At 40.7% G+C, this 24,987-nt stretch overlaps 1 protein-coding gene across 1 annotated transcript in view; it reads left to right on the plus strand.

The window, feature by feature from the left end:
• Nucleotides 1-6,956, plus strand: part of SLC49A4 (solute carrier family 49 member 4) — a 70,286-nt gene extending 63,330 nt beyond the window's left edge. Inside the window, exons 8-9 of the mRNA XM_069472705.1 lie at nt 74-256; nt 6,396-6,956. Of these exons, the coding sequence (XP_069328806.1) occupies nt 74-256; nt 6,396-6,511 (299 nt within the window). The 3' untranslated portion in view covers nt 6,512-6,956. The remainder of the gene's footprint in view (nt 1-73; nt 257-6,395) is intronic.
• Nucleotides 6,957-24,987: the final 18,031 nt, after the last annotated feature.

Genomic DNA, 24,987 nt, shown 5'->3' on the forward strand with positions numbered 1-24,987 from the left:
AACACCCAGAATATCTATCTGCTATGACTCACTGCTGCTACTATGAAACTAAATGTTTATGTTTTTATTTTAGTGACATTGTACGCCTCCTGTATTCTCCTGGGAGTGTTCTTGAATAGCAGCGTACCTATATTTTTTGAGCTTTTTGTGGAAACTGTCTACCCAGTTCCAGAAGGAATTACTTGTGGAGTTGTCACTTTTTTAAGTAATATGTTCATGGGAGTACTTTTATTTTTTCTCACGTTTTATCATACAGGTAAGAAATTTGATCTGTTTATTTACTATCTAAATGTATTATGAGAGAAGTTTGTGGCACTGACATATAGGAAATTTATATGGAGCATTCTTACTAAGGCAAATTATGTGTGCTTTCACTGCCAGTAAAGGAAAATATCCTCAACTGTTTTTCTTGAAATGCATTCTAGCCCAAGTGTACCCTCAACCCACACCCTAGTCTCTGAATTAATTAACCTGGGCTGGGGCCCAGCATTTGTATTTTTTAAATCTTCCCTCCACCGCCCTTCACCTCACCAGGTGATTCTACCATGCAGATTCTCATTGAGAACCACTGGTCTATTGCTTTTTAAAAACTACTTAGAATCTACTATCTTAACATAGGGTGCAAATTAATGTCAGAGGTAAATACGGAGTTTAAAGCCTGAGGGATGAATGAGAAGTCACCCAGTGTAGGAAATGCTCTAAAATGTGACACTCCAAGAGGCCAGATTATTTATAGGAATCTTTCTGACAGGCTTATAATTGATACAATAACCATGCTAACTTCCTTAACTGGAAAAAAAATTTTCAAAACTTTCAAAGCCAGTGAGACAGAATCATGCCTCGGTTCGTGGACAGCTTCTGACACAGCACTTTCACATAACAGCAAAAAGTGTCCCAGTGATAGTGAATTTCTTAATATCATTAACAATCAACTGGATTGTTTCTGTCAATCAGCAGTGCAGGTAAAGTAGGTTTTAACTGTGCTAAACCTGATCCAAGTTTGGTTTATCATATGGGAAAGTGTATTATTGAAATCAGAAGAGCCCTCCTTACTGTCCTCCTGGAAACACGTGTTTCTGTTAGGGAAAAGCGCCACCACCCGGTGTTACAGAACGGTCTTTGCTTCAGAATCGTTTTCTGAACAGAATTGTCTAACAATGATTACATATCAGCTTTAATTCACTTCAGTTTTGTGACAATTGAAACTAAGTAGCCTGTTGCCTCTCTTTGCCTGGTGAAACACCAGAGATGGCTGTGATGTCCTCTGGGATGATGGGAACAGTTTTCCAGTCAGTGGGCATAGCTTTGCAAAGGGGTCCGTGCAGCCTAGCAGAGTGTGGTTTTTCCTTTCAACTAGAAATAGCTGTGTCCTCCCAGTATTTAAAAACAACAGTAGATTCCAGATAATGTTATCCCTCAATAAATGTCTTACTTATGGTCTCTAGTGTATAACAAACACGTATTTATTGATCTGTTTAAAACAGGGAAGATACGAGTAACAGTTAACTACCCTAAACTATCTTTCTACGGAAGAGCTCAGCCTCATTTTGCTTGGCCAGTAGAGTATCTGTCATTCTCCTAAGTCTGGCTGCAGTTTTGATTTGTTCAACAGAGATTGGTGTCTGGTGTAAATTAACTGGAACTGCCATGAGTCAGTGCACACTCATTTTGCAAATTCATAGTGACCAGATAGAAGCAGATATTTTTATTTCTTTGGCATACGCAGCAGAAGCACTTAGCACCATTTCTGCCAATTTTTATCTCACTGATGTAATCAAGTATTTATCTAGCTGGGGGGAAAAGCTTCCTTCTTTTTGGTTGGTTTCTGATCACATGTTTATATACATGTCTGTATATATGTTAAAGTTTCTACCTAAACTCAGTGACTGTTGTGAAAAAAAATGAAACTTTAGCTAATAATTAATCTTAACCCACCAAGATGATTTTTAGGAAAAAAGTCTCATTAAATTTTGGCATTTTAGACAGTTTATGAGAAGATACATATGGAAGAGCCTAGTCCAGGGCATAGCTGGCAGTATGTTTGTTTTCTTCTAGATAATTAGCTCATTGATATTATGAATTTAAAAATCTAGGATTCTATTTTTAAGGAAATACTTTTATTTGTTGATTTGTGGGTGTGTATAATGAATACACACAAACATACACTACATCTCTCTAAGGCTAAAGTTACTAGAACCATGAAATCTGTGTTGAAATTCTTTTCACATATGATTAATTGATTTTGCCCTAAAAGTCCTGCAGCAGAGATCCATATTCTTTATGGACTAAGATATGATAATACATAAATTGCAAATCAGAAAATTCTGTAAAGCTGTTTCCTAAAAATAACTTTGAGTTCTGCAGCCTAGTACTGTAAACATTTTAAATGATAAGTTGAATTCTCTTACATTAAATTGTTCAAATGTCATAATTCAGTAATTTTAAAAACCCAGCAGGTTATATGTCAAAATACAACTATTAGTTACATGATAAGAAGGCCTGATTTTTAATCATCATAAAGATCTGTGGTTTGTTAAGTCACTTCTCAAGGAAGTACTAAATTTGCTAACTAATGTTCCCCACCCTCCCCAATGTGCTATCTAATAGGTGACTATATCAGATAATTTTTCTGGGCTACACAGACTAACCCCAAAATGACCACATTAGAATGCCTTGCCTAGCAAGATAGGCTTCACTGGTCATTTGCCTGCGCATTAGGGTCGTTGCTGTCATTGAGGGTGAATGTCATTCAGGCTCCTATAACGAACATCACTGGCTTATTTGGAGACCTAGGTCACCAGGGCTCCACACCCTGTTTTAATTCTGCTTTGAGTACTGGGAACCATGTCAGAAGTGTCTCCAGGTTTTTCTGACTTAGATTTTTCAAAGTTACTTCCAAAAGACAAGTTGTTACTTGTTCCTTAATATAAGCATATTTATAAATCTGAGTTGCTTCCTATGTTTGCTTTGAGCATCTCAGCGAGTTAAGGTAGCACAGTGATGCTTTATGCTAATAACTTCATAAAAAATCAATTTGAGAATGCTGTTATATCCTTTATGTGCTCTGTAACATATATTATATTCTAAAGTTTATATTATCTGTTATTTTTTGTTCTAGAGCTTTGCAGCAGGTTTTGGCTAAAAGCGTGATTTATACCTCAGTCCTTTCATTTTAAAGTGGCTGACCATGAATTTGAGGCTGCACTGATGCTCAAAAGATTCAGGGGCAAGGCGTGGTGGCTCACTATGATCCTAGCACTTTGGGAGGCCAAGGTGGGAGGATCATTTGAGTCCAGGAGTTCAGGACCAGCCTGGGCAACATAGTGAGACCCTGTCTCTACAAAAAAATGTTTTAAATAGCCAGGCATGTTGGTGTGTGCCCCATAGTCCCAGCTACTAGGAAGGCTGAGGCAGGAGGATTTCTTGAGCCCAGCAGTTCAAGACTGCAGTGAGCTATGATTGTGCCACTGTATTCCAGCCTGGGCAACAGAGCAAGACCGTGTCTCTTAAAAAAAAAAAAGGGAGGGGGGTAGCGGGGGCCTTGCTGAGGTGGGAAGTATTGACTAATGGTTACTAAGAAAACAAAGAGCAGGTTCAATGTGGACTAGTGAAGAGTAATTTTATGTCTAAGAAGTAAAACAATAGAATGATGGTAAGATCTACTGGGTAATTTAATGTGGAATGAAGAGAGCAGGGCATCAGCCTGGAGAATCGTGGTGTCAGCCATCTCTTCTCCTTGACTGAGAATGGAGATGATCTTGTTAAATTACCATAAGAGAAAGCAGAAAGTTGGTTCTGGAGAGTGGTAGCTGGAAACAGACAAGTACTTCTAGGTGGTAGAAACTGAAAACGTGGTGTCATTGAAGGGAAAGATGAGGTGAAAAGTATAACAGTGCTTCTGGAGGAAAAAGATAAGAGGATAAGCAAAATCCCCATCTGTGCAGTCCCTACAGCATCAGCATTTGGTGCAGAGCCCACTTCATTGAGTGAAATAGAGCCCCTGTCTAAACTGCAAATTGGCAGAGAGAGTACTGCCTCGCAGTAGACAGTAGAGAACAGCAGAAGTATGGGGTGGATTGTGGAGCCCTGCCTTCAAATGTGGATTGATAATTCCTCCAGTGAAAGGCAAAGGGAAGGAATGTTAGAAAACTGTGCTCACTTTAAGAGAGACAAAGGATAAGAATATGAAAATTGCACTGGATCTTGATTCTTTTCGTCTGTCATGTGACATCAGGCTCAGAAAGGACAGCTATTGACTTTGCCACTGCTAAGTCAATTTAGATTTTTAAGCAAGCCATTTCCTGCTTATTAGAGCACCTAAGCTATGTTGTATGTGAATGGTTTCAGCCGGAAAATGTAGAGGTTTCCCTGTCTCTGAACTTTTGCTTTCGGAGGAAGCAAATAATTTCAAAGAACACGTGCAGTTGATTGAGCCGAGTGAATTTACTGAGAGTGGACTTGACTTTTCAGAGAGAGGCATGCAGTAAAAACTAATCAACAAATTGTGATGCTGAAGAGCAATTATGGGGCATTTTTAGAGATTTCATCAGAACCCAGGTAGAAGGAATAATTTTACAGCTCTAATAATAACTCTGAAATAAACGGTCTGTTTTGGCAATATTTCACAAATTTCTCAGTTTAAGGAGAGCAAGGACAAGTTGATTACTGCTACAAGTTGCTCTAGCTCCCCATAAAATAGTCTCTAAGATTTAGAAAATGTCATTGTTATAAACCATGTTGTCAAGTACCATACTTCCTTTTATCTATTGCTTCAAATTTGGCCTTAAAGTCAAAGTGCTCTTTTTTAATACAAACAGTATACTATTGTCTGTATTTTACTGCCTTTTTTCCTATTTTTTTACTGCTTATTTTTGCCTAAGAGAATTATCATCAGAAATCCAGGGGTTGTATGGTTAATATAAAAGCAGAAAATGCCTAGTGTGTCATTTCAAGGAATATCAATAAAGACAAGATCCCAGAGGTCACAGCTTCAGTCCAAGCAAAGCACAGAAAACAGCTTTGCATAAAAATATCATTGAAATGTGTATCTTTGTTACACATTGTTACACATAGAATAGCATGTCTGACTTGTAAGATGTAGTAATTGAGAGGTGGGGAGGCTGCTTTTGTGACCATATTACAGAAAAAAGGTATAAGGTCTTATAAGACCTTTTCTTCCTGGTTAGTTTCTTGATTTCCATTTCTGAGCATAAATTGCTCTTTTAGCCATATGAATTATGGATTAAACTAAAGCAGCAATGTGGAAATCTTTAGGATGACTTTTGAAGATTAAGGCAGTATTAGCATTTTGTAGACGTACAAAGGAAAACTTAAAAACCCGTACTAGTGACAAGGAAAAAAAGGCACCAGGGAACTTGTTTCCTTCTTTTGTTTGGTTTTTTTGTTTGTTTGTTTTATTGAAACTGCTCAATGCATATTAAACTAGAGAAATTGTCCCTACCACCTCCACCAACCTTTTTATGCCAAGGAGCTATTCACTTCAAAGCCCGCGGATTGACTGGAGGACAGGATTGGGGTAGAGGATGGCTGAGCAGATGCACAGCTCAAGGGTCCCTGGAGCTTGAGGGAGCAGGTAGAGGCAGCCATAGTTGGACGGTGTGTGTTGGTAGCAAGTGGCCCAGGATTGTCCTGTTGGAGAGTCCTGAATTCATGAGAACATTTTTGAAGAAGTGTATTCTTAATACATTAAATCAAATAACAACAGAATTGCCTGTTTAGATGATTCCTATAGGTTTCCAGTAATTGGTATCATATATAACTATTCATGCTAGTGGGAAAAAAGACTAGAAAGAAATAAGCCAAAGTATTCACTGTGGTCTCTCAGGGGGTAGAGATATGATTGATTTTTTTAATGTTTTATTTTATTTTTCTATGTATTTTCTAATCTGTTTTACAATAATTTCTACTTAATGTTTTTGCTAAGAAATAGATATTTCTATCCAAAACATATAAAAGTGTTATCTCAAAATTTAGGTGATTTTCTTATTTGCCTTTTTGATCTATTAGATATCTAAACAGGGATGAGAGTGATGGTGATAGAGGACACTTAAAAAATAATTAACAAACATTTAAAGGTGATCAATTTTTTTGTCTGAAATAATAGATTTATTTTGGAGCCAAAGTCAAGGTGGATTAAATTGATGAAAAGTTATTAACTATATTGATTAAAAATATTCCACGTGGAGGCCCTGTAATATATTACACACATCACTTAGTTTCCAGATTGTCGCTATTTATTGAAAGCCAGTTTCTAGGCCTTGCAGGGCGCATTTATTATAAGTGCTTTTGAATGCAGAGCAGATTCCTTCTGGCACACAGGTGGTGTTCTGCTGGTGCTACATGAATGTTTAAAACTGCATGTTTTTGTCTTGCAGAGTTGTCTTGGTTCAACTGGTGCCTTCCCGGGTCGTGTTTGCTCAGTCTCCTCCTCATTCTGTGCTTCAGGGAATCCTATGACAGACTCTATCTTGATGTGGTTGTCTCAGTTTAATAGCACAGACTTGAAGGAGTTTAAAAGGAGGCTGGAAATCAATGCTGCACACTGCACATTTGCTTGGAGTTGCACATCTAACGGGAAAAAAAGGAGAAGAAAGAAACTTCATTCAGAGGTTTTGTTAGGTTACAGATTACCACATTAATTTAATTACCACTAGGTAATAATAATGGGGGACTTGAGTGGTGATAGGGGATTTTAAAACTCTACAAGTGACGTATCTGTGCCTGATTCTGGGGTTGGAAGTATGACGTCTTACACGTAAAGCACTACCTAAGTAATGCCCTCTATGTTTTGTGCCAGTGCTAAACTACTGATTACTTGTAATTATGAAAAGAAAAAAAGGGTTTCTATCACAAGAAAATAACCCCTGCCCTAAGTCACATATCAGAATAGGAATAAATGCCACTAACTTCTAAAGAAGTTCAAACCCTGTATCGGATTTTAATTATAAAATAGCCAAGAGGTATATTGATGATAGAAATTAGCCACGTGTACACTACATTTTTTTCTAATAAAGCCATTTCTTATATGACTCCTTATTTTTAATCAGGTCAGAAGCCTTTGGCCATCTTTCTTATGGTGATCGAGTGCTTTCCAGGGACTGCAGAGCACTGTGTCTCCCTCTCAACTTACCCTTGTTTCCGTGAAATACAATTTCATCTGCTAGGCCCTTAACTAATTATATTAAGGGTGACTAAATGTTTAATATGGTTGCAGTAAATATCGTATGAAAAGTGTAATTTCATTAGAATTTAGCACTTTGTTAAAAGTAAAATGACAAATCGCACAGAACATACAGTGTCTTCTGCCTAAATGTGGTGGCACGAGATGTAAAGTCTAGAGCCAACTATTATTTACCAGGGTTAGATCGTATTAAATGACCTTTGTTTGAAAAACAATTTATAACATTGAAACCTTCAAATCTGTGATTTCTAAATTACATCCTTGTATTTCAGTTTAGGTTGTAAAATGATCAGTTCTATGTGGAGTCAGCATATTTGAGGGGGCAGCATTTTGCCAGTACCTGTTTTCTTTCTGCGGATGATAGCTTTTTAAAAAGTATTATAACAGTTACTCATTGGACAGCTCTCAGACACACATTTCACTATGACATAAGATATGCTGCAGTGGGAGTATTCCCTCCCACAGAAAGACCAAACATTTTCCCAAAAAGTCAAGAATGTTATAATACTTTACCTTTATCATCCTCAGCTTCCTTCAGCCCTCTCTCCTTTTTCCTCACTTGAAATTGTATCTTCGTTGTCTGCTAAATATTGATTTCATTTGTCTTTTTCTAGACAGAGTGCAAGCCAGCTGCAGTTGGCCAAGGTGTAAAGTATGTTTAAGGAAAGCTGGTCAGCACCTAATTCCAGTTATCCCACGCGTGTGCGAGGATCACACACTGGCGCACACCAGGTGCCTCGCCCTCCCACTTAGTAGGTGCGAGGCTATACATTCTCTCACCTCGGTCCTGGAGGAGGACTCCAGTACTGCCTGCATCTTCTAAGACCCTAGATTGTGAGACTAGGGAAGTAAGAAACCCCTCAAATGTAACATCTGTCTTCAGTCATCTTCAAGTCATCTCCCTTTATAACCACCCTGTTCATTTAGCAGCAAGAACTGGAGGAACTAAGGAACTTGCTAAAGAAAACCCATGAAAGCCAGGCTGAGTTCCAATTAACTGTGTCATTCCTCTAAAATAAAAGTGAAATAGAAGGAAGGCAGAGTTCTGGAAGATGATCGGAAACTAGCCACTAAGGCTATCAGACCATGACCCAGATGCTAAAATAACCACCACCCCTTTCTGTTTAGAGAGAAGATGGAAAAGAGAGGGAAGAATTATCAAGTATTTGATTTTAGTCAGAACTGTTGTGTTTGAGGATATTGCTGTATAAAATTCTTTAAGACTTCTGATTAGAACATTTTAATCATGCCTAATGCAACGTTTTTTTAAGAGAGACAGGGTCTTGCTGTGTTACCCAGTCTGGACCTCCAGCTCTGGGGTTCATGCAGCCTTTCACCTGAACCTCCCAAGCAACTGGGACTACAGGTGCACAATACTGTGCCTGGCTTAATTCCATTTTTAACACAAAGTAAAGAATAACACTTTAAAAGTATTCCCTAAATGACTGATTAGTTGAAAACATCCCAAATGGGTAGTGATTAAAAATTCTTACATTGTGCCAGGCACCAATTCTTGTTTTTAGAATATATGAGAGGAGGTGAGTTCCCTGTATTTCATTTGTATCTGCTTACCCCTCCAGCAGATAATTGTTCTAATCATAAATTGCAGCTATTTTAAGTGATCAAAATTTTATATACCAAACCCAAAAAGGCCTGGGGGTAGGGGGAGTAATACACATCACTTACCTGAATATTGCAAATGATATTTTCTTTTGTTTTTATTTCTAGCATGCTTCCAAATAGACCAGCTGTCATCTTTGCACTTTCTAACCAAATATTATAGAATCCTAATGAAATTTTGTAGCCGAAAGAAATCTTAACCCTTCACTAATCCAAGCCATCATTTTGTAATTAATAGAAACAATCCTTGAGAGGTAAAGTACCTTGCCAAAGGTCACAATCATAGTTAGTGGCAAAAGTAGAACAAAGACCCATGTTTTCTGATTCCCAAACCAGTTTTATTTCCCTACCTCACAGAATTACAGCTTAATTTAGACCATTCTGGGTGTTCATGAATACTCTTCATGTTCAAAAACGATGGGGCTTAAGATTAAAGCTCCCATTATTGAGTACGGGAAGGACAGGGATTAAATTGAGGTGATTCGTTTATAAGTAAAATTATCCTGTTTCTTCATCACTATCCTGTAGGTGCCCTGACATCTCTTAACTCTTAGCTTGCAATGACATAATGTAAAAAAGATTCTGATGAATAATTCAGTCCTCATAAACCAAGTCAACAACATTATTAATTGGTAAGGATGTTGTAGTGTAAGTTCCCTGTGGCTTATCAATTAATCCTTCACAGTTTATGGAAAGAAGCATTTTTTAATATGATCCATGGTGGAGGTATAGGAATAAGACAATTGCACACACACATGCATTTCACTGGAGGATGGAGCTAATAACAGGAGAGAATCAAGTACAAATGTAATTTTGTATATTTAAGCATATATGGCCTGAGGGCCAAGTTTATTCATAGATCATATATTCGTGTTTAATTACTGAGGATGTTTACAGCTTGTTTTTGTGGAGCCCTTCTAATGAGGGATCCAAGCTAAGGGATTTTAAATTGAAGAGATTAAATCCTCATGTACTTATCTTTTAATTAGATTTTTTTACTACTATTTTTACTAAAATCTAGGCATTCATCTTACTGTTTACATAAGTACAAACTTCATTTTTAAGCTCAAGATTGAATTAAAAACATAGCAAATTTGCTTTAATGTTAAAAATCTCATTCAGTTTCTCATTTGTCCCTGAAATAAGTACAGGAATTAATATGATTATACCATATTATCAAGCAAGTGCAAAAGCTGTGATATGAAGAAAATGTCATATTAAAAAAGAAATATAGAAAACTATGAGAACATTTGATGTGGCCTATTTTGTAAATACAGGGAAAAATACAATTCCACTTTAATGTGGAATTACAATCATACAGAAGGGGACAAGATAAAGTTTATTTCTATACTGTCAAACAGTTTGCTAGTCTGTTAGGAGATACAAGCAGTGCTCAGAGGGAAAGTATTGGGCCATCGTAGAACAACTTAACAGTGGGCTTTTGGGTGCTGTTTTAAGAGCATCCATTGGGGTACTTTGTGCTCAGTAGAAGTGAGTTGTCTGCTCACTAAAGCAGGTGTCTTCTTGGCTGTCCCGAGCACGAGCACTCATTTCCTCTCAGGTGTCCTCTTGGCTCAGATGGAACCTCAAACTTATGGGAAGATTCTAGGAACGAATACCAAAGCCTTTAGGAGACCCCTCAGGGTGTCACCTCTGGCTGGAGGATGGGAGTGATAGAGGCAGTTACATATCACTAAATCTCTCTGGTTTAAATTTGTTCTTGGTCAGGACTGAAACAACACCAGCTACTTTTTTCACTTTATGGTTTTCCGAGGCTCTAACTCATCCTTATTGCCTGGTAATAAGGATGAATCTGTCCGCAGCTCCATACCTCAGACCCTCTGTTTCCTTGAACTGACTTTCTGCCACAGGCTTCTTCACCCTCCACCCCTCCCCACCTTTCCAGGCAGAAAACTCAGTCTCATTCCTGAGTAGTAAATAAGGCCATGTGCCTGGACTTCTGTCTCCCAAACGGGACACCAGCATGATCAGAACATGAGTGGGTCCAGCTACTCCAGAAAGATTTAACAGTTCTTCTCACAGCTAAGCCTCAGACGTTAGAATATGTCCTTGAAATGGGAATTTCAAAGGTCTCTAACAGGTTTCTATAGTTGCAGTTTTAGAATATGAGCTAATTGCTTTATGTGGTCTTTTGGTTGTGCCTTAGAAGCTGGTAGGCCTCGAACAGTAGCTTTTTATCTTACCCCCCTCTCAAAAAGAGCAAAAAGTTACCTCAACTCCAGCTGTGCATTCAATGAGAGGATTAAAATTTTTTAAAACATAGCTAAAAAAATGAAACAAAGCATAGGATTAGCATGGAATTGATTTCAGTAACTTTGTGATAAAATGATACAAAACACATCAAACCAATGTAGCTCTAAACATGCTTGCTGGACTTAGTACATTGCAAGGCTTGAGACTCCAAAGGGGATACTGAAAAAGCAACCCAAACATCACAGTACTCTTAGGGTTCTGCTAATTTATAAAGGAGGCTTCTACAGTCTTAAACAAAATGGCAAGGATAACTTGGAAATACTCAGTTTATCTTAATGTTGGAAAGTAATACTTCTTCTAATTCAGATTGGCTGCCCCATTTACCCAGAGGGAACGTAAAATCAAAGAAATTACCTTAATCCAACCACCTCATTTTACAAATCAATAAACAGAGAACCTTTAGGTTAAATGACACAGCTAGGTTTTAGCGGGTTGATCACCCAACTCCTAGACCAGCATCCTTTCCATGGATGATCAGTGTGTTAGCCAGAAGTAAATTTTTTTTATTTATATTTTAAAGTTTCTAAAATTAAGAAAATCTGATACACAAGCTTTTGATTTTAGTTAAATATTTAGGAGAACCTAATTAAATACTTTTGGCATCAAAAAGAAAAAAGTTTTGAAAATTACACTAGAAATACATGAATGTGTACCCATTAAAAAATAGTACAGGAATATAAAGTGATATCCACCTCCACACAAAAGTGTCTAATCCATTCTCTCCAGGGGGAATCATGAATCCCTTCAGAAACTTATCTGTGCATTTACATATATATGTATAAAAACTAGGGGATTTAAAAATGAGTCATCTGGGGAACTATTTTTTGGACCATGTTGGCATAAACTTTATGGCCAGAAGCAGGAGTTTCTGAGATGCTTATTACTGTCCCAGATGAATTTATCAAATGTAGCATACTTGTGATTATATAGACATTTCGCAGACCTGGTTATGTACCATCAAGCTCCATCATATTCTGACGTTTCAAAATGAGTTTCAGTATACACTGTTCTGTTTTCTTATTGGAAATACAGTTTCTGTTTTTATACCATCAGCTAAGCTCCTTGTACTGTGAGAGAAGAAAGTGAATGGCCCACCCCCAAAATTCAAATAGATTCTCTTGACAAGGCTTTCTTGGCTCCCCCATCTCTGCAGAGGCACACAATATTGTAGAAAACAGTCAAGAGAATAAGCTTTTGCAGTTCCAATTTTTAAAAAATAATAGCTCATGGAGATTCCTGCTCAATTTCCTTAGCTGGCCTTTCAAGCTACAAATAGAACTGATGAACTGTAGCAGGACAGGAACTTAGCTTCATTTGGCCACTTCCTTTCCTGTCCTCTTGCCCATCCAGCTTTCCTCTCTCTGGTCACGTCTTCTTATTTCAGACCATGCTTGGAAGCAAACTGTGTGAAACCCAGACTTTCTGAGTCACCAGCCGGAGAGAGGAGCTGGCCAGGCAGTTTCATTGTGGGCTAGACTAGAGAGGACACGGAGAAAGAGCACTGGCACAGGAGCCCATGGGCCTGGCTCTCATCTGAGGCCTGGTGACTTCGCTGTTTGACCTTGAGCAAGTCACATCATTTCTCATTTATCCACATCTCTAAAATGGGGGGGGTGAACAAAGATGTTCCCTTAGGTTTCTTTCAGAAATTCCAGTCCATTCTTAAGTATTAGAAAATGACCGATGCACATGTGGTCTGTAAAACTAAAGAGCTTCCTGGCCCTTTCATGTTTCCATTTGTGCAGTGGCCCTCGTATGAGGCCTGTGTATGAACACATGAAATACTATGCTGCACACACACTCAACAAGAAGAAATGGCTTTTTCAGTGTCTGTGGTAGGAGATAAGCTGCAGGTGCTGTTTATTGTCTCAAAGGACTTTATATATGAAATGCAGGGTTTATTAAATTTATCAAATGCAATAAGAGAAAATCTGTCATCTGATGCTGAGAGAGCATTCTGAGAGCCAGGTCAGAGTACTGCATTTGCTCACCAGAATCAGATCAAACCAGATACCAGTCCTTTGGTGTGGTTTGATTCATCATGAGGCAGCATGGGTTTGCACCTGTAGAAATCAAACCGTCAGATCAGATAGTAAAGCCAATCCTTGAACTTCTATCTCTAGTTATGGCACCAAGAACTGTAAGTTGCTTTGCAACGATGTCATCTCCTCATGGCCACATTCTTAGACTGCGGGTACTTTACAGAGTGAGAGCAGAGGTTCAGCATTTCAAGGTATTGATCTGTACACAGGTGTTGGTAAATAAGGCTTCATTGTGACTATAATGCAGGTGTAAAAGCGGTCAGAGGCTGGGTGCAGTGGCTCACACCTGTAATCCTAGAATCTGGGAGGCTGAGGCTGGAAGATTTACTTGAAGCCAGGTGTTGGAGACCAGCCTGAGCAACAGTGAGACCCCATCTCTACAAAAAAATAGAAAAATTAGCTGGGCATGGTGGCACATGCCTGTAGTCCCAGCTACTCAGGAGGCTGAGGCAGGAAAGATCACTTGAGCCCAGGAGCTTGAGGTTGCAGTGAGCCATGATGACACCACTGCACTCTAGCCTGAGTGACAGAACGAGACTCTGTCTTAAAAACCCAAAAGACCAGCCTGGGAGTCAGGAGGCCTGGGTCTCTGTCCTTAGCACAGCTACTGAGCACTCGGGGCCTTGAGCAAGTCACCTGTTCTGTCAGTTTTGGCTTCCTCACTTCTAAAATAGGGGTGTCACAGTAGCTGTTTCTTTTTGCTGAAAAGTTTTACAGTTCTCTGATCCACACCTATTAGTCGCACACAAGAGAAAGTAGAAAACAACACGTGTGCCATACCTTTCCACCAGCACTCCCAGTTCATACCTTATCTTTTCACATCAATGAAGACCTTCCACAGGCCCTGTCAGTAAGGTTTTATAGGTGCCAGGCAGTTATGGAAACTCAGACTGTTATTATATCCTTTATTCCTTCATTCATGTAAGCTCTTGTTCATTCTGTACACAGAGTAATTACCTGTGTACAATGTATGCCTGTAAAAGAGAATCAGAAAAACAAAAGATGTTTCTACCCTTCAGGACCTTTTACAAAGATTAACTAACAATTACAAAGAAATAATGACAGTTTCCTGAATACTTAATTACGCATAGCAAGAGTCCAAATATTTTTCCCATGTCATCATTAACCATAACTCATTCCAAGGAAGGGATATTCTGTTCCACTGAAATTCCCATCATGAGTAGGACCTGGGTCTGTCTGGGGGCATCGAATCAATTTGGCATGAGGAATCCCGAACCCTACCATCATTCCATGGGTTATTATTCTTCTGGGAAATTGGGGATGTTGCTTTCCCCAACTTTCTCTTAAAGACAGAATTTATCAAGTGCATGGACACTCAGATGCACATACTCATAAGGCTTTGTGAATCTCTTTTCTGTCCTTTCTAGAGGAAGTTTGAATTTTAACAAAGAATAAAGACTAAATACCAAAAGGAGGTATTTCTTATGATAGAATTTGAGATATCAGCCAGCCAGATAGAGAAGGGCTGCTTTGGGGACTGGAGGCTGCAGAAGCCCTTTTTTTCTCTACCTGTGAGTAAACCTGAGCTACACTCAGTGCATTGCTAGTGAAGTCCCAGCCTCCTAAACTTGTGCAGAAACCCAAAGAATGCTAAAAACGGCAGGTTTTAGTTCCTGCCGATGATTTTATTTACTACAAATGCCTCCAATTCGAACTTTACTTCCCACCAGAAATATGTTATTTTGGAGGCATATGAAAATTAAGTGTTAGGAAAATTCTGCCTCTGTTCTACTAAATTCCATGCACAAGTCCCAAACAAAATCACTTCTTTGGCATACACACATAACCACCTATTCTGTTCAGGTCTGTGACACAGAGAAAGTGGCTGGAAGAAGTCGTGAGAGGTGATCGATTCCACCTCACCTGCCACAGACAGAATGGGGCCCGCTCAACAGAATTCAGCATGTGCATTGGGGATGGTCTATTTCTTCTTAGTCCTTCCCTAAATTCACTAATTCACATTGTGCTGGTCTTCCTGATCAATAAGTTATTGCTGAGGAAATTGTTTAGTGAGTAATGCAAATGTCTCCTCCAGTGGAGCCGTCCGTCTCCTCCATGCCCCCTTGTCCTTTGGACTTTGGCCCCAGAAGCCTTGCTCCATCTCCCAAAGAACCCCCACTCCAAGCCCTCTTCTTCTGCCGATTGCATTTGACCTTTCCAGGAAAAAAAATCAATTGCTATATTATCCCTAATATTTCACCCTTTTCTATCTCATAGAATTAGACAAGCCCCTTCATATTTGTTCTTTTTTTTGCTAAGCTTAGTAGAGATGGCCCAGGCATGGGAAACTCCATGCTGCGTTCTGTCGCCTGTAATTGTCCTTCCCTGTAATTTGGGAGGTTACTCTAATGAACCAGCTGCTGATTCCCTTACCTCTTCACTGTTCTTTTATCAGTATTCCTTTCCCAGTAAATTCTTTGTTATCTAGGTCCTGAAATTTATTTTACCTTTTTAAAAAACTTTAGTTTTTCTTACAAAAACTGTTTCTTTTATCTTAAAGCAGACTATGGTCTTTTTCCTTCTTCTACTTTATAATGTAATTTGAACATAACGGAACACTAAAACAGTCAGGTGTGGATTTTGTCATACCCAATATTAAATGTGGGGAGAAGTACATCATATAAAGGTTAAAAAAAAAAAAAGACCCAGGATGGAGAAATCTGTATCTAATAATTCAACCAGCAAATTTTGGGCTCCTGCTTTGCACTGGCCACTGGGCTGAGCACGGAGGATGCAGAAACAAATAGGAAAGCATCCTGCCTCGGATTGGCATTCCCATGAGTCTATTCCTAAAAACTAATTCAAAGCCGGCAACACCCCCCAAAGGGCTGTTGGAAGATTTGTACCTCATCTCTACAGCTGTTTTGGTTCCTTTATGGGATCTTACTCTCTCGGGAAAGTATGTTTTAAATCCTGTTTTCTTGGGCTGTTGAAAATCCATGCTGTCCCTAACCAACGTATAGTTGTGTGTGACCTTTGGAGAGTAAAAAATGTTCCTGGACAGCCTTTGACAAGAAAGGCAGAGAAATGTGTTTTCATGGCTTGAAAATAAGTGGAAGGTTTTTAGGGAAAGCTAATAAGCTTCCAAAGATTTCGGATCTGCCAGCGTTCATTCAGGCATGGGATGAGGCCAAGAGAAGAGCTTTCTAGCAAGGGGAAGACAGGGACCGTGTAAGGAGATCCGTGAGACCACAGAGGGAGAGTACTGAAATACAAGCCAGGCCTGTAGACATATTTGTTAATGTGTCTGCTGAGCCAACGTGCAGGAGGAGGCTTGGAGGCATGGAGTGGTGGTGGAAGCAGGTTCTGGAAAGCAGAACCCCGAAACTGGCTCTTTGTCTCTGAGTTGTCTGGCCCAGCCTCCTGCCTCCAAGCGCATTGTGCCTGCAGCGTGTCTGGCCAAGTGCTGTTGCAGCCCTAGAGGGATGGAGAGTCCACAGCCTCCCCTTCTCATCTGTTCCAGAGCCACTCCCCTTGCATTTTGCAAATTCTTGCTTTCAAAGAATGGAGGTGGGATAGAGGGGTTGGGAAACAGAGTGACAAAGGGGAGACAAGCAGAGCAAACCAGGACAAAGGACCCAGAACAAAGGAGTTGGGGAGCTGGAGGTGGGGAAACAGCCTCCACACTTAACACTCCCTTCTTCTCTTAAATATGAGCAGCTGACTCCAAGGCTTGTGGGAACTCGAGAGGGTAGAACCAGCCATCTGGGGGCCCTGTCCTCACAGATGCCCTGTCTGGCGAAGTGGAGGTTCCTGTTCTGCTCTGAGAAGGCAGTGTGAATCTAGACATCCACACTACCCCAGAGGAGCTGTGTTTTATTCACAAGTTTTTAACTTTTACAATTCCTCCTCCAAAGGAATATTCTATAATCGAAGGCACGCCTTCAGTACTGCTTTGTTGTGTTTCATGCACACCACCAGAGTAATTCCTTTTCATACCAATTCTTGGATACAGAAAAAATCTTGGGGAGTCCGAGAGCATTTAGATGCAGGTCAAGTTACCGTCTCTCACTCCATCCACACTTTTCCATCCGCCTCCATCCTCTCAGGCACACACCTAACAGCAAGCCAGAAAGCCCATCCAACCAGAATCACTCTTCAAAGCCCAAGCACTTCATTGTTCTCCCTCTCTGTTCTCAAGCCATGGTATATTTGGCCTAATTTATGCCATTAGTTATCTGGCTTTCATGGCTCTGCACACATTGCAGTCAGGGCAGGAAGGCAAGCCGCGGAGGTAGGGTGGCTGCAGAGGCCTCTCCTGGCGCTGGGGCTCCTAGCATGCCCAGCGGACCCTTCCATCCGTTCCAGGGCCTTGGGCCTTGCGTCTCATTCCAGTTCATCCCTCCCCGTTCCGTCCTTCCAGTCCCAAGCTACACTGACACTGCTGACTCCTTTTCAGTCTGTGGAAGAACAAAGTCCTTTTCTGTTTGGGATCCGAGTCCATCTTGGATATGGTTTTTGGCTGAAATTGCTGCAGTTGAACCCTCTGCCAGAGTGAAATAGAACTCCAGCAGGCTGCAGTAGACCCCCTGCCTGTGGGGATTGAGGTAAGAGTGGGTCAGGACTGTCCCAGAGGATCGGAAATCATCTCCTGAGATTCCTCCCAGCCCCGGGCTCACTGGAGGCAGGTGCTGCACCTCCTGTGTCACCCCACGTGCCGGGGCAAGCATTCTTTCCCAGCACCAGACACGGTGCAGACGTGAATGGGTGCAGGGGTCAGGGGAGCTTAAACCCGCCCACACCGAGACCTGATGCCGGGTCTGTGCGCCAGCTCTGCCACCGGGTAGGTCTATGCAATGGCCAGAGCAGAAGTGTGTGGTGAGTTCCCCTCTGAAGTGCATCACACTTAGGAAGTGTTCTGTGCATTTTTAAGTAATTCTTACCATGTAAAGATTGTATTACATTTTAATAAAATTTTTTTGCATTTTACTTTTGTAATATTTGGGATTTTATAGATTTTTATTTTATGGCCAAGTATACTTTTGTAAGGAAATGTTGAAGTCTTGAGTATTTTTATTCTTTTTAAAAACTATGGTTAATGTCAACCGTAAGCACTGATAAATATTACTCGTGCAATTTTCCTTCCTCTTAATCTGGACTTTTTAAGAAACTGTGTTTTGGCATAGTGTTTTATTTAAAATGCTGCTTCGTTTTACACATTGTGAAAACTGACGATTCTGAAAAATAAAGATGCATTTAAAATCTCTGTGCTGTTACGTTGTAGAAATGGTAATGTGCATTGCTTTGCCAAAGTGGTAATTAAATGTTTAATGGTTTAGAACTCCTCGTTCAGAATCGGGCCCCCAGTCATCACTCAGTGCAGGGGCTTCCAAGTACGCCTCCGTTGCTTTGGGAAACGCACTTCCGCATGGCAATCTCCCGTTCCGTTAGGAAATATGGCTGTGTTGACATTATGGTTACTGTGCTTGTGGTTTTGCAATAAATGTGTATTGAAAGCACTTGTGATAACGTGGTCCGCATTTTGTTTTTAATCAAACTCCAAATGGCAGTAGAAGTGGAGCCAAAGCTCCCTGAGCGTTCGGGCAGCAAGATGTGGTGGGAAAAAGCACGAGCCTGGAAGCAGGGGAGGCTGGGCCAAGTCCTGCGCCTCCACGACAGGCCCTGAGACTCGGGGCTCCCTTTGTCTCCTTTGGAGATCCCGGGTCCTCATCCATTTAAAAAGCATAATTAAAATCAAGGAGGGGATGATTATATTTATATCATCTGGGTTTTGCGATGTTGGAATAAAGTGAGGAACTTTGTGAAGCGCCGGCACATTTGGGTTGCCCAGTAAACGTCCTCTGTCTTCCTCCTCTCCTTCCCTCACGGACCCTCCCAGGGTCTCCAGCATCTGCCCAGCGGATGTTGGTTGGGTGAACACTCAGTGTGTCTCTCTTATGCCATATAGGAAGCAGAATTCTTGCCCCAATTTTTTGAAATAACTTGTCCATTACAAAATAATACACAGTTATTGAAGACATTTTTTAAAGTACAGAAGAGTATGCTTTCTTTACTTCTTGCTATGTTTTTTAATGTAGTACCAATCATACTGTATTTTTGTATTATATACGTAACATTATATCTCGAACGTTTTCCCATGACAGGGGAATCTTCTGTAATTTAAAATATTTTATTTTATTGTTGGACATTAAAGTTGTTCCTGAGGAGATGTATTCTGGGGAATGCATCATTGTATATTTATCCTTGTCCTAGTTTCTGATGGTTTTCTTAGAAAAGATACCTAAAAGCAGCATTACTTGGCTCAGATACGAAAACGTCTAGTTCCTGACGTGTGTCCCCAGATTCCTTCTTTATGCAGCCTCATGGGGTCCACCAGCAAGCGAGTGAGTTCCAGGGATTCTGCCAGATGCGGGGCTGGCAGGGAGGTGACAGGAGGTGAGTCACACTGGCCACTTCTTCCCCTTCCCATTCTTTTCTCTACTTATAAACCACACGCCTCGGCATGGAGGGGCCCTGAGTCAACCTTTAGTTTTTTCTTACGTTAAAACACTGGACCTCATGAGCGTTAAGACCCTGTTCAATTCTGAATTCTAGCAAGTAAGAGGCAGAAAGGAGGCAATGCAGGAAGAGATGGAGGGACGGAGGGAAAGAGGGAAGTTCTCCTTTGGATAAATGGAAATAGGAAGGTCCTGTAAGGGAGCCTTTTGTTTTTCGCCAGTGGTGTCTAAGAGAGCTGTGCCGTGCATGATTTACTGGATGGGTATCATGGGTTCCCAAAGGAATGTTAGGGCATATTTTGGAATTCTGTCAATGAAGCAATTTTCATGAAGCTCAAGATCATATTTTCCATATTTGCTTTGACATACCCGTGACTCAGATTGAGGAAACAAGCCTGAACCCCCAATGCTTAGCTCAGTAACAGCGGTGCTAATTCTGGGTGCTTGCTCTGTGCCTGATACTGTTCTAAGCACTTTCCACGCTTTAGCCCTTAAGGCAAACCCAGAGTGTGTTCTAGTATCAGCTCCATTCTGCCTAAGAGGAGCAAACTGCCCCAGGTCAAATAGCTGGTGAGCGGTGGAGCCGGGTTTGAGCCTAGGCCATGTGGCTGCAGAGTCCACTCCAAACAGGGAGCAGCTGCTGGGCAGCCCTTTGTCCAGCCAACGAGGGCCGTGTATTCGTACTGCCCAGACGTCGTGCTACTCCCTGTCCTATAATCAACGTGCTCTGCACAAAGCCGCTGTGAGGTAGGCGCTGCTACTCCCTCCTCACACAGAGCACCGCTCGTCAATAAATGGCGGGGCTGGAAGTCAAACGTCCAGGATCATCCCTCTGCGTCAAGGCCCTCAGATCAGGGCAGTGAGCGCAAGAGGCTCACAGGCATGAGAGATTTAAGGAAACCAAGAACTGTCTTTCCTAAAGCCAATTGGAGGGAGACGCTCCTGCTGACAACAGGCCATGGCTGTGTTCTGCTTCCCACTTGCCCTTTCATATCCTCCCTTCTCCCACTGGACAAACAAAAGACACATCTCACACTTAGCAGTGCTACTATAGAGGTCCTGGGATGTAAAATCTTCCTTGCTGCCAAAAACAGTGGACGAAGACAATAAGAATATGTTCCACTCTACCTTGTATAACAAGTCATCGTGAACCCAGGGTAGGGCTTCATATCCACCTCTTTCTTACTCACCTTTCTGTTGCGGGCCAGGTGGCATTACCGGTGGGGTGCTCTGACTCAAGCTGGGAGGTTCAGGGTTCAGCTGTATTATAGAGTAGAGGAGCAGGAAGAAGGGCGCTTGTTTAATAACCTTGCCTCTTCTATTCCCCAACTATTGTGAGAGAGCACCAGACTCCTGAGGGCGGGTTCTGAGAAAGCAAGGAGAGCATCAGTGAGGAACATCGAGGGTGCCAGGACTTTATTTCTTCCATGTGACACATGCATGTCAAGGCTGCCTGCCTGACCTACCTATTCCAGGCTGGAGTAAGGCCTGCTGCTTTTAAGCTCATCCTCTGCCTCCACATTCTCAGTAGTGAGGCAGAGCTTTGACAGTACTTCCCTTCACTGAGGCCTCAATCTGCGTCCCCGGGGGCATACTTCAGAGTGTGCCCATTAAAGATTGATCCTGGCCTGTTTGGGAAATTGTTCTCTCTCTCCTGATTTCTTGGGAAAGTCTGATACCAATTTAGTTTCCATTTGGCAACTTTAGCATGGGTGACTCCATTTTGATTTTTAGGCTGGTCCGTTGCGGCCTAGTGCAGGAGCTTAGTCCAAAACAGTGGCCTCCTGTGATTTTTATTTCACAGCATACACTTGCTCTATGATCAGCCCTTCCACTCTCGGTATTTACCCAAGAGAAAAGAAAGTATATGTCCTCTTCGACTTTGACAATTATTAAATCCAAAGACTTGTACACAAACGCTCATAGTAGTTTTATTTGTAAGAAACAAAAACTGCACATGATGCAAATATCCATCTACATGTGAATGGATAAATAAATAGTGGCATGTCCAAAAAATGGAATATAACTCAGTGATAAAAAGGAATGAACTATTGGTACTTGCAGCTTCATGAATGAATATCAAAGTAATTATGTTGAGTGAAAGAAGCCAGACAAAAACATTGTATAAACTGCATGATTCCGTTTACATGCAATTCTAGAAAATGAAAACTAATCTGTGACAGACAGCAAATTATGATTGCCAGGGGGTGGGTATGGAGACAAGAGGGGTGGAGGGAAGGAGGGATTTTTAAGGGGGTGATAGATATGTTCACTATCTTGATGGTGGCAATGGCTTCATGGGTGTGTATATGTGTCAAAACTTCTATTTTACACTTTACACGTGAGGCTAACTATATGTCAACTACACCCCTATAAAGTGCTTTAAAAAGTGTGACTTGGCTGGGCGCGGTGGCTCACGCCTGTAATCCTAGCACTCTGGGAGGCCAAGGCGGGTGGATCGCTCAAGGTCAGGAGTTCGAGACCAGCCTGAGCAAGAGCGAGACCCCGTCTCTACTAAAAATAGAAAAAAATTATATGGACAACTAAAAATATATATATAGAAAAATTAGCCGGGCATAGTGGCGCATGCCTGTAGTCCCAGCTACTCGGGAGGCTGAGGCAGGAGGATCGCTTGAGCCCAGGAGTTTGAGGTTGCTGTGAGCTAGGCTGACGCCACGGCACTCACTCTAGCCTGGACAGCAAAGTGAGACTCTGTCTCAAAAAAAAAAAAAAAAAAGGTGTGACTAAATGTCTAAGAAAATGTAAAATAACTAATTTAACTCTTACAATGTTCCTTGTACTTGAAGGTGTATGATTCATCCGTGCAGTGGGGAATAGGGATGATAATGAAGTTCATCTGTTCATCTGTTTTCATCCTTACAACAAAAAGTGGCCCGAAGTAACCTGCTGTTAACCAATCATTTGTCTTCCTATTGTTTTTTCCTTCCTGTCCCTACCTCACAAGGAAAGTAACTTTGCAATGACCAATTCACTCTTCCCTCTTTGTTTCTGCTTCTTTAGCCCTTCTGTGTTTATAAGAACCTCTTCAGCTCAGCTCATTGGAACACTGACTCTGTTTTATGGAATGAAGTGTTGCCCAATTCTAGAATCTCAAAGAAAGCCAATTAAGGTCTTTAAACTAAATTTGTCGTAATTTTGTCTCTGACAATGCTTAACTATTTAAGAAACTGCCAAACTGTTTTTCAGAGTGGCCATTTCATTTTACATTCCACCAGCAGTGTAGGGAGGCCCGAGTGTCCTACACCCTCACCACGCTTGGTGTGATCAGCCTTTTTAATTTTAGCCGTTGTCATAGTGTGTTGTGGCATCTCACTGTGGTTTTATGTGCATTTTCCTAATGACTAAGCGTGTTGCTCATCTTTCCACGTGTTTATTTGCCATCCACATATCTTCTCTTGCAAAAGGTCTCTCTTCAGACCTTTTCCCCATTTTTTTATTGGGTTGTATGTTTTCTTATTGGATTTTGATAACTCTTCATATGTTCTAAATTTGCAAGTATTTTCTCCTAGCTTGTGGCTTATTTTTTCATTCTTTTAACAGAGTCTTTTAAAGAGCATAAGTTCTTAATTTTGATGAAGTCCAATTTATCAATATTTTCTTTTATGGGTTGTGCCTTTGGAATTGTATCAAGTCCTTGCCTAGCCCAAGCTCATAAAGATTTTCCCCTATCTTTTCTTTTAAAACTTTTATCATTTTTATTAAATTTTGCCAAAAGATTATCAAATACTGTAAATGCATATTCGTCTTTTACTAGGGTACAATTCTGCTCATTATCATTGCCAACTTCTCTATTTTTTTTAAATTTCTGCCATAGATTTCAATGTCCACACTCTAGCATAAGAACACTGTGAATTATTCTGTAAATGATTCGTGCAACAATAATCATTAATACATGTTTTGCAAGTCCTAACCTACTGGTATTCCAAGGAACTTGCATGCTTTTGTTCTCTGTCATTCTCTCCCTCTCTCTCTCTCTCTCTCTCTGCTGTTAATTTTTCTAATTTTTCTTCATTCTAGTAATAATTACATTTATTTAAAACCACTATCTAAAATTTTATTTTGAATTTAATAATTGTCAATGTTCAAATATAATTTTTGATAATAATAATCATATTTAAATCTCAAATAATTTTTTTTCTTTTGGAGACAGGGTTTTGCTTTGTCACCCAGGCTAGAGTGCAGTGGCATCACCATAGCTCACTGCAATCTCAAACTCCTGGGCTCAAACAATCCTCCTGCCTCAGCCTCCCGAGTAGCTGGGACTATGGGCACACACCACCACACCCCACTAATTTTTCTATTTTTTGTAGAGACAGGATCTCACTCTTGCTCAGGCTGGTCTTAAACCCCTGACCAATCCTCCCACCTTGGCCTCCCAGAGTGCTAGGATTACAGGTGTGAGCCACTGCACCTGGCCCCAAATAAATTTTAAAACTTAGATCTTATACTCAGGAAACTTTAAAAGTGAAAATACAATTAATATACATATTTTAGTTGCAGAGAAGTATGATATGGTGAACAATAAAAGACTTTCAAGCTTAAAAACATTACATTAGGATAAAAATCTGTGGGGGAAATAGACTGATATACAAGTTCAAGGAATAAAAGGACCAATGTAAATTTTCCAATTGTTAAAGAAGACCTCTTCCTGTGTTTTCTTAAGTGCTGTGCTTTTTAGATTCTATGGATTACATTTAAAAGAACAGTTTTATTAAGTGTCAGTATTTACAATACACCAGAAATTACATCTCTTGCAGCTCTTGAAACTGTGATGAAAAATTCTAGATGTCAATGTCAAAACCCTGAGGGTGTAACTAAATTTTTCAAATTCCTTTCAGAAATTATATGAAATTACATATATTACGTATAAAAATACATGCAATAATAATAGCCGCTGCTCTACTCCACAGTGCCTCGCACGAGAGCACGCGGGGGTTCGCGTGTGCTGGCCAAGAGCTGCGTGCGCGCCCGTGAGGAGGGAGAAGAGCCGTCAGGGAACTGGATTTACCTCAGCACGTGGGCTGTTTTCTGGATGTGGCCCCGACAGGCAAACGCACATGTGTTCAATTCCTCTTTTCTCTGAAAGGGAATTTAAAGGTAGAGATCATAGATCAGGTCAATCTTACACCCTATGGGTGAAGAATCTCCTTGGCAGGGTATTTGGAAGAGAAACATGGCGGGGTGTGAGTTCTGAGCCCCACCCAAGGATGGCCGTGGGATAGAAAGTGCTTGTTTGGATACAAGAATCACAGGGTCACTTCAGCCATCTTAAGAAGATGGTGATCTGACTGGATATGTGGGCTGGAGCCGAGCGAGGAGCCAGCTACCCTTTCTGTCTCTGTCTCTCTCT

This window comes from Eulemur rufifrons, chromosome 7 (genome assembly GCF_041146395.1).
Source record: "Eulemur rufifrons isolate Redbay chromosome 7, OSU_ERuf_1, whole genome shotgun sequence".
Taxonomy (NCBI): Eukaryota; Metazoa; Chordata; class Mammalia; order Primates; family Lemuridae; genus Eulemur; species Eulemur rufifrons.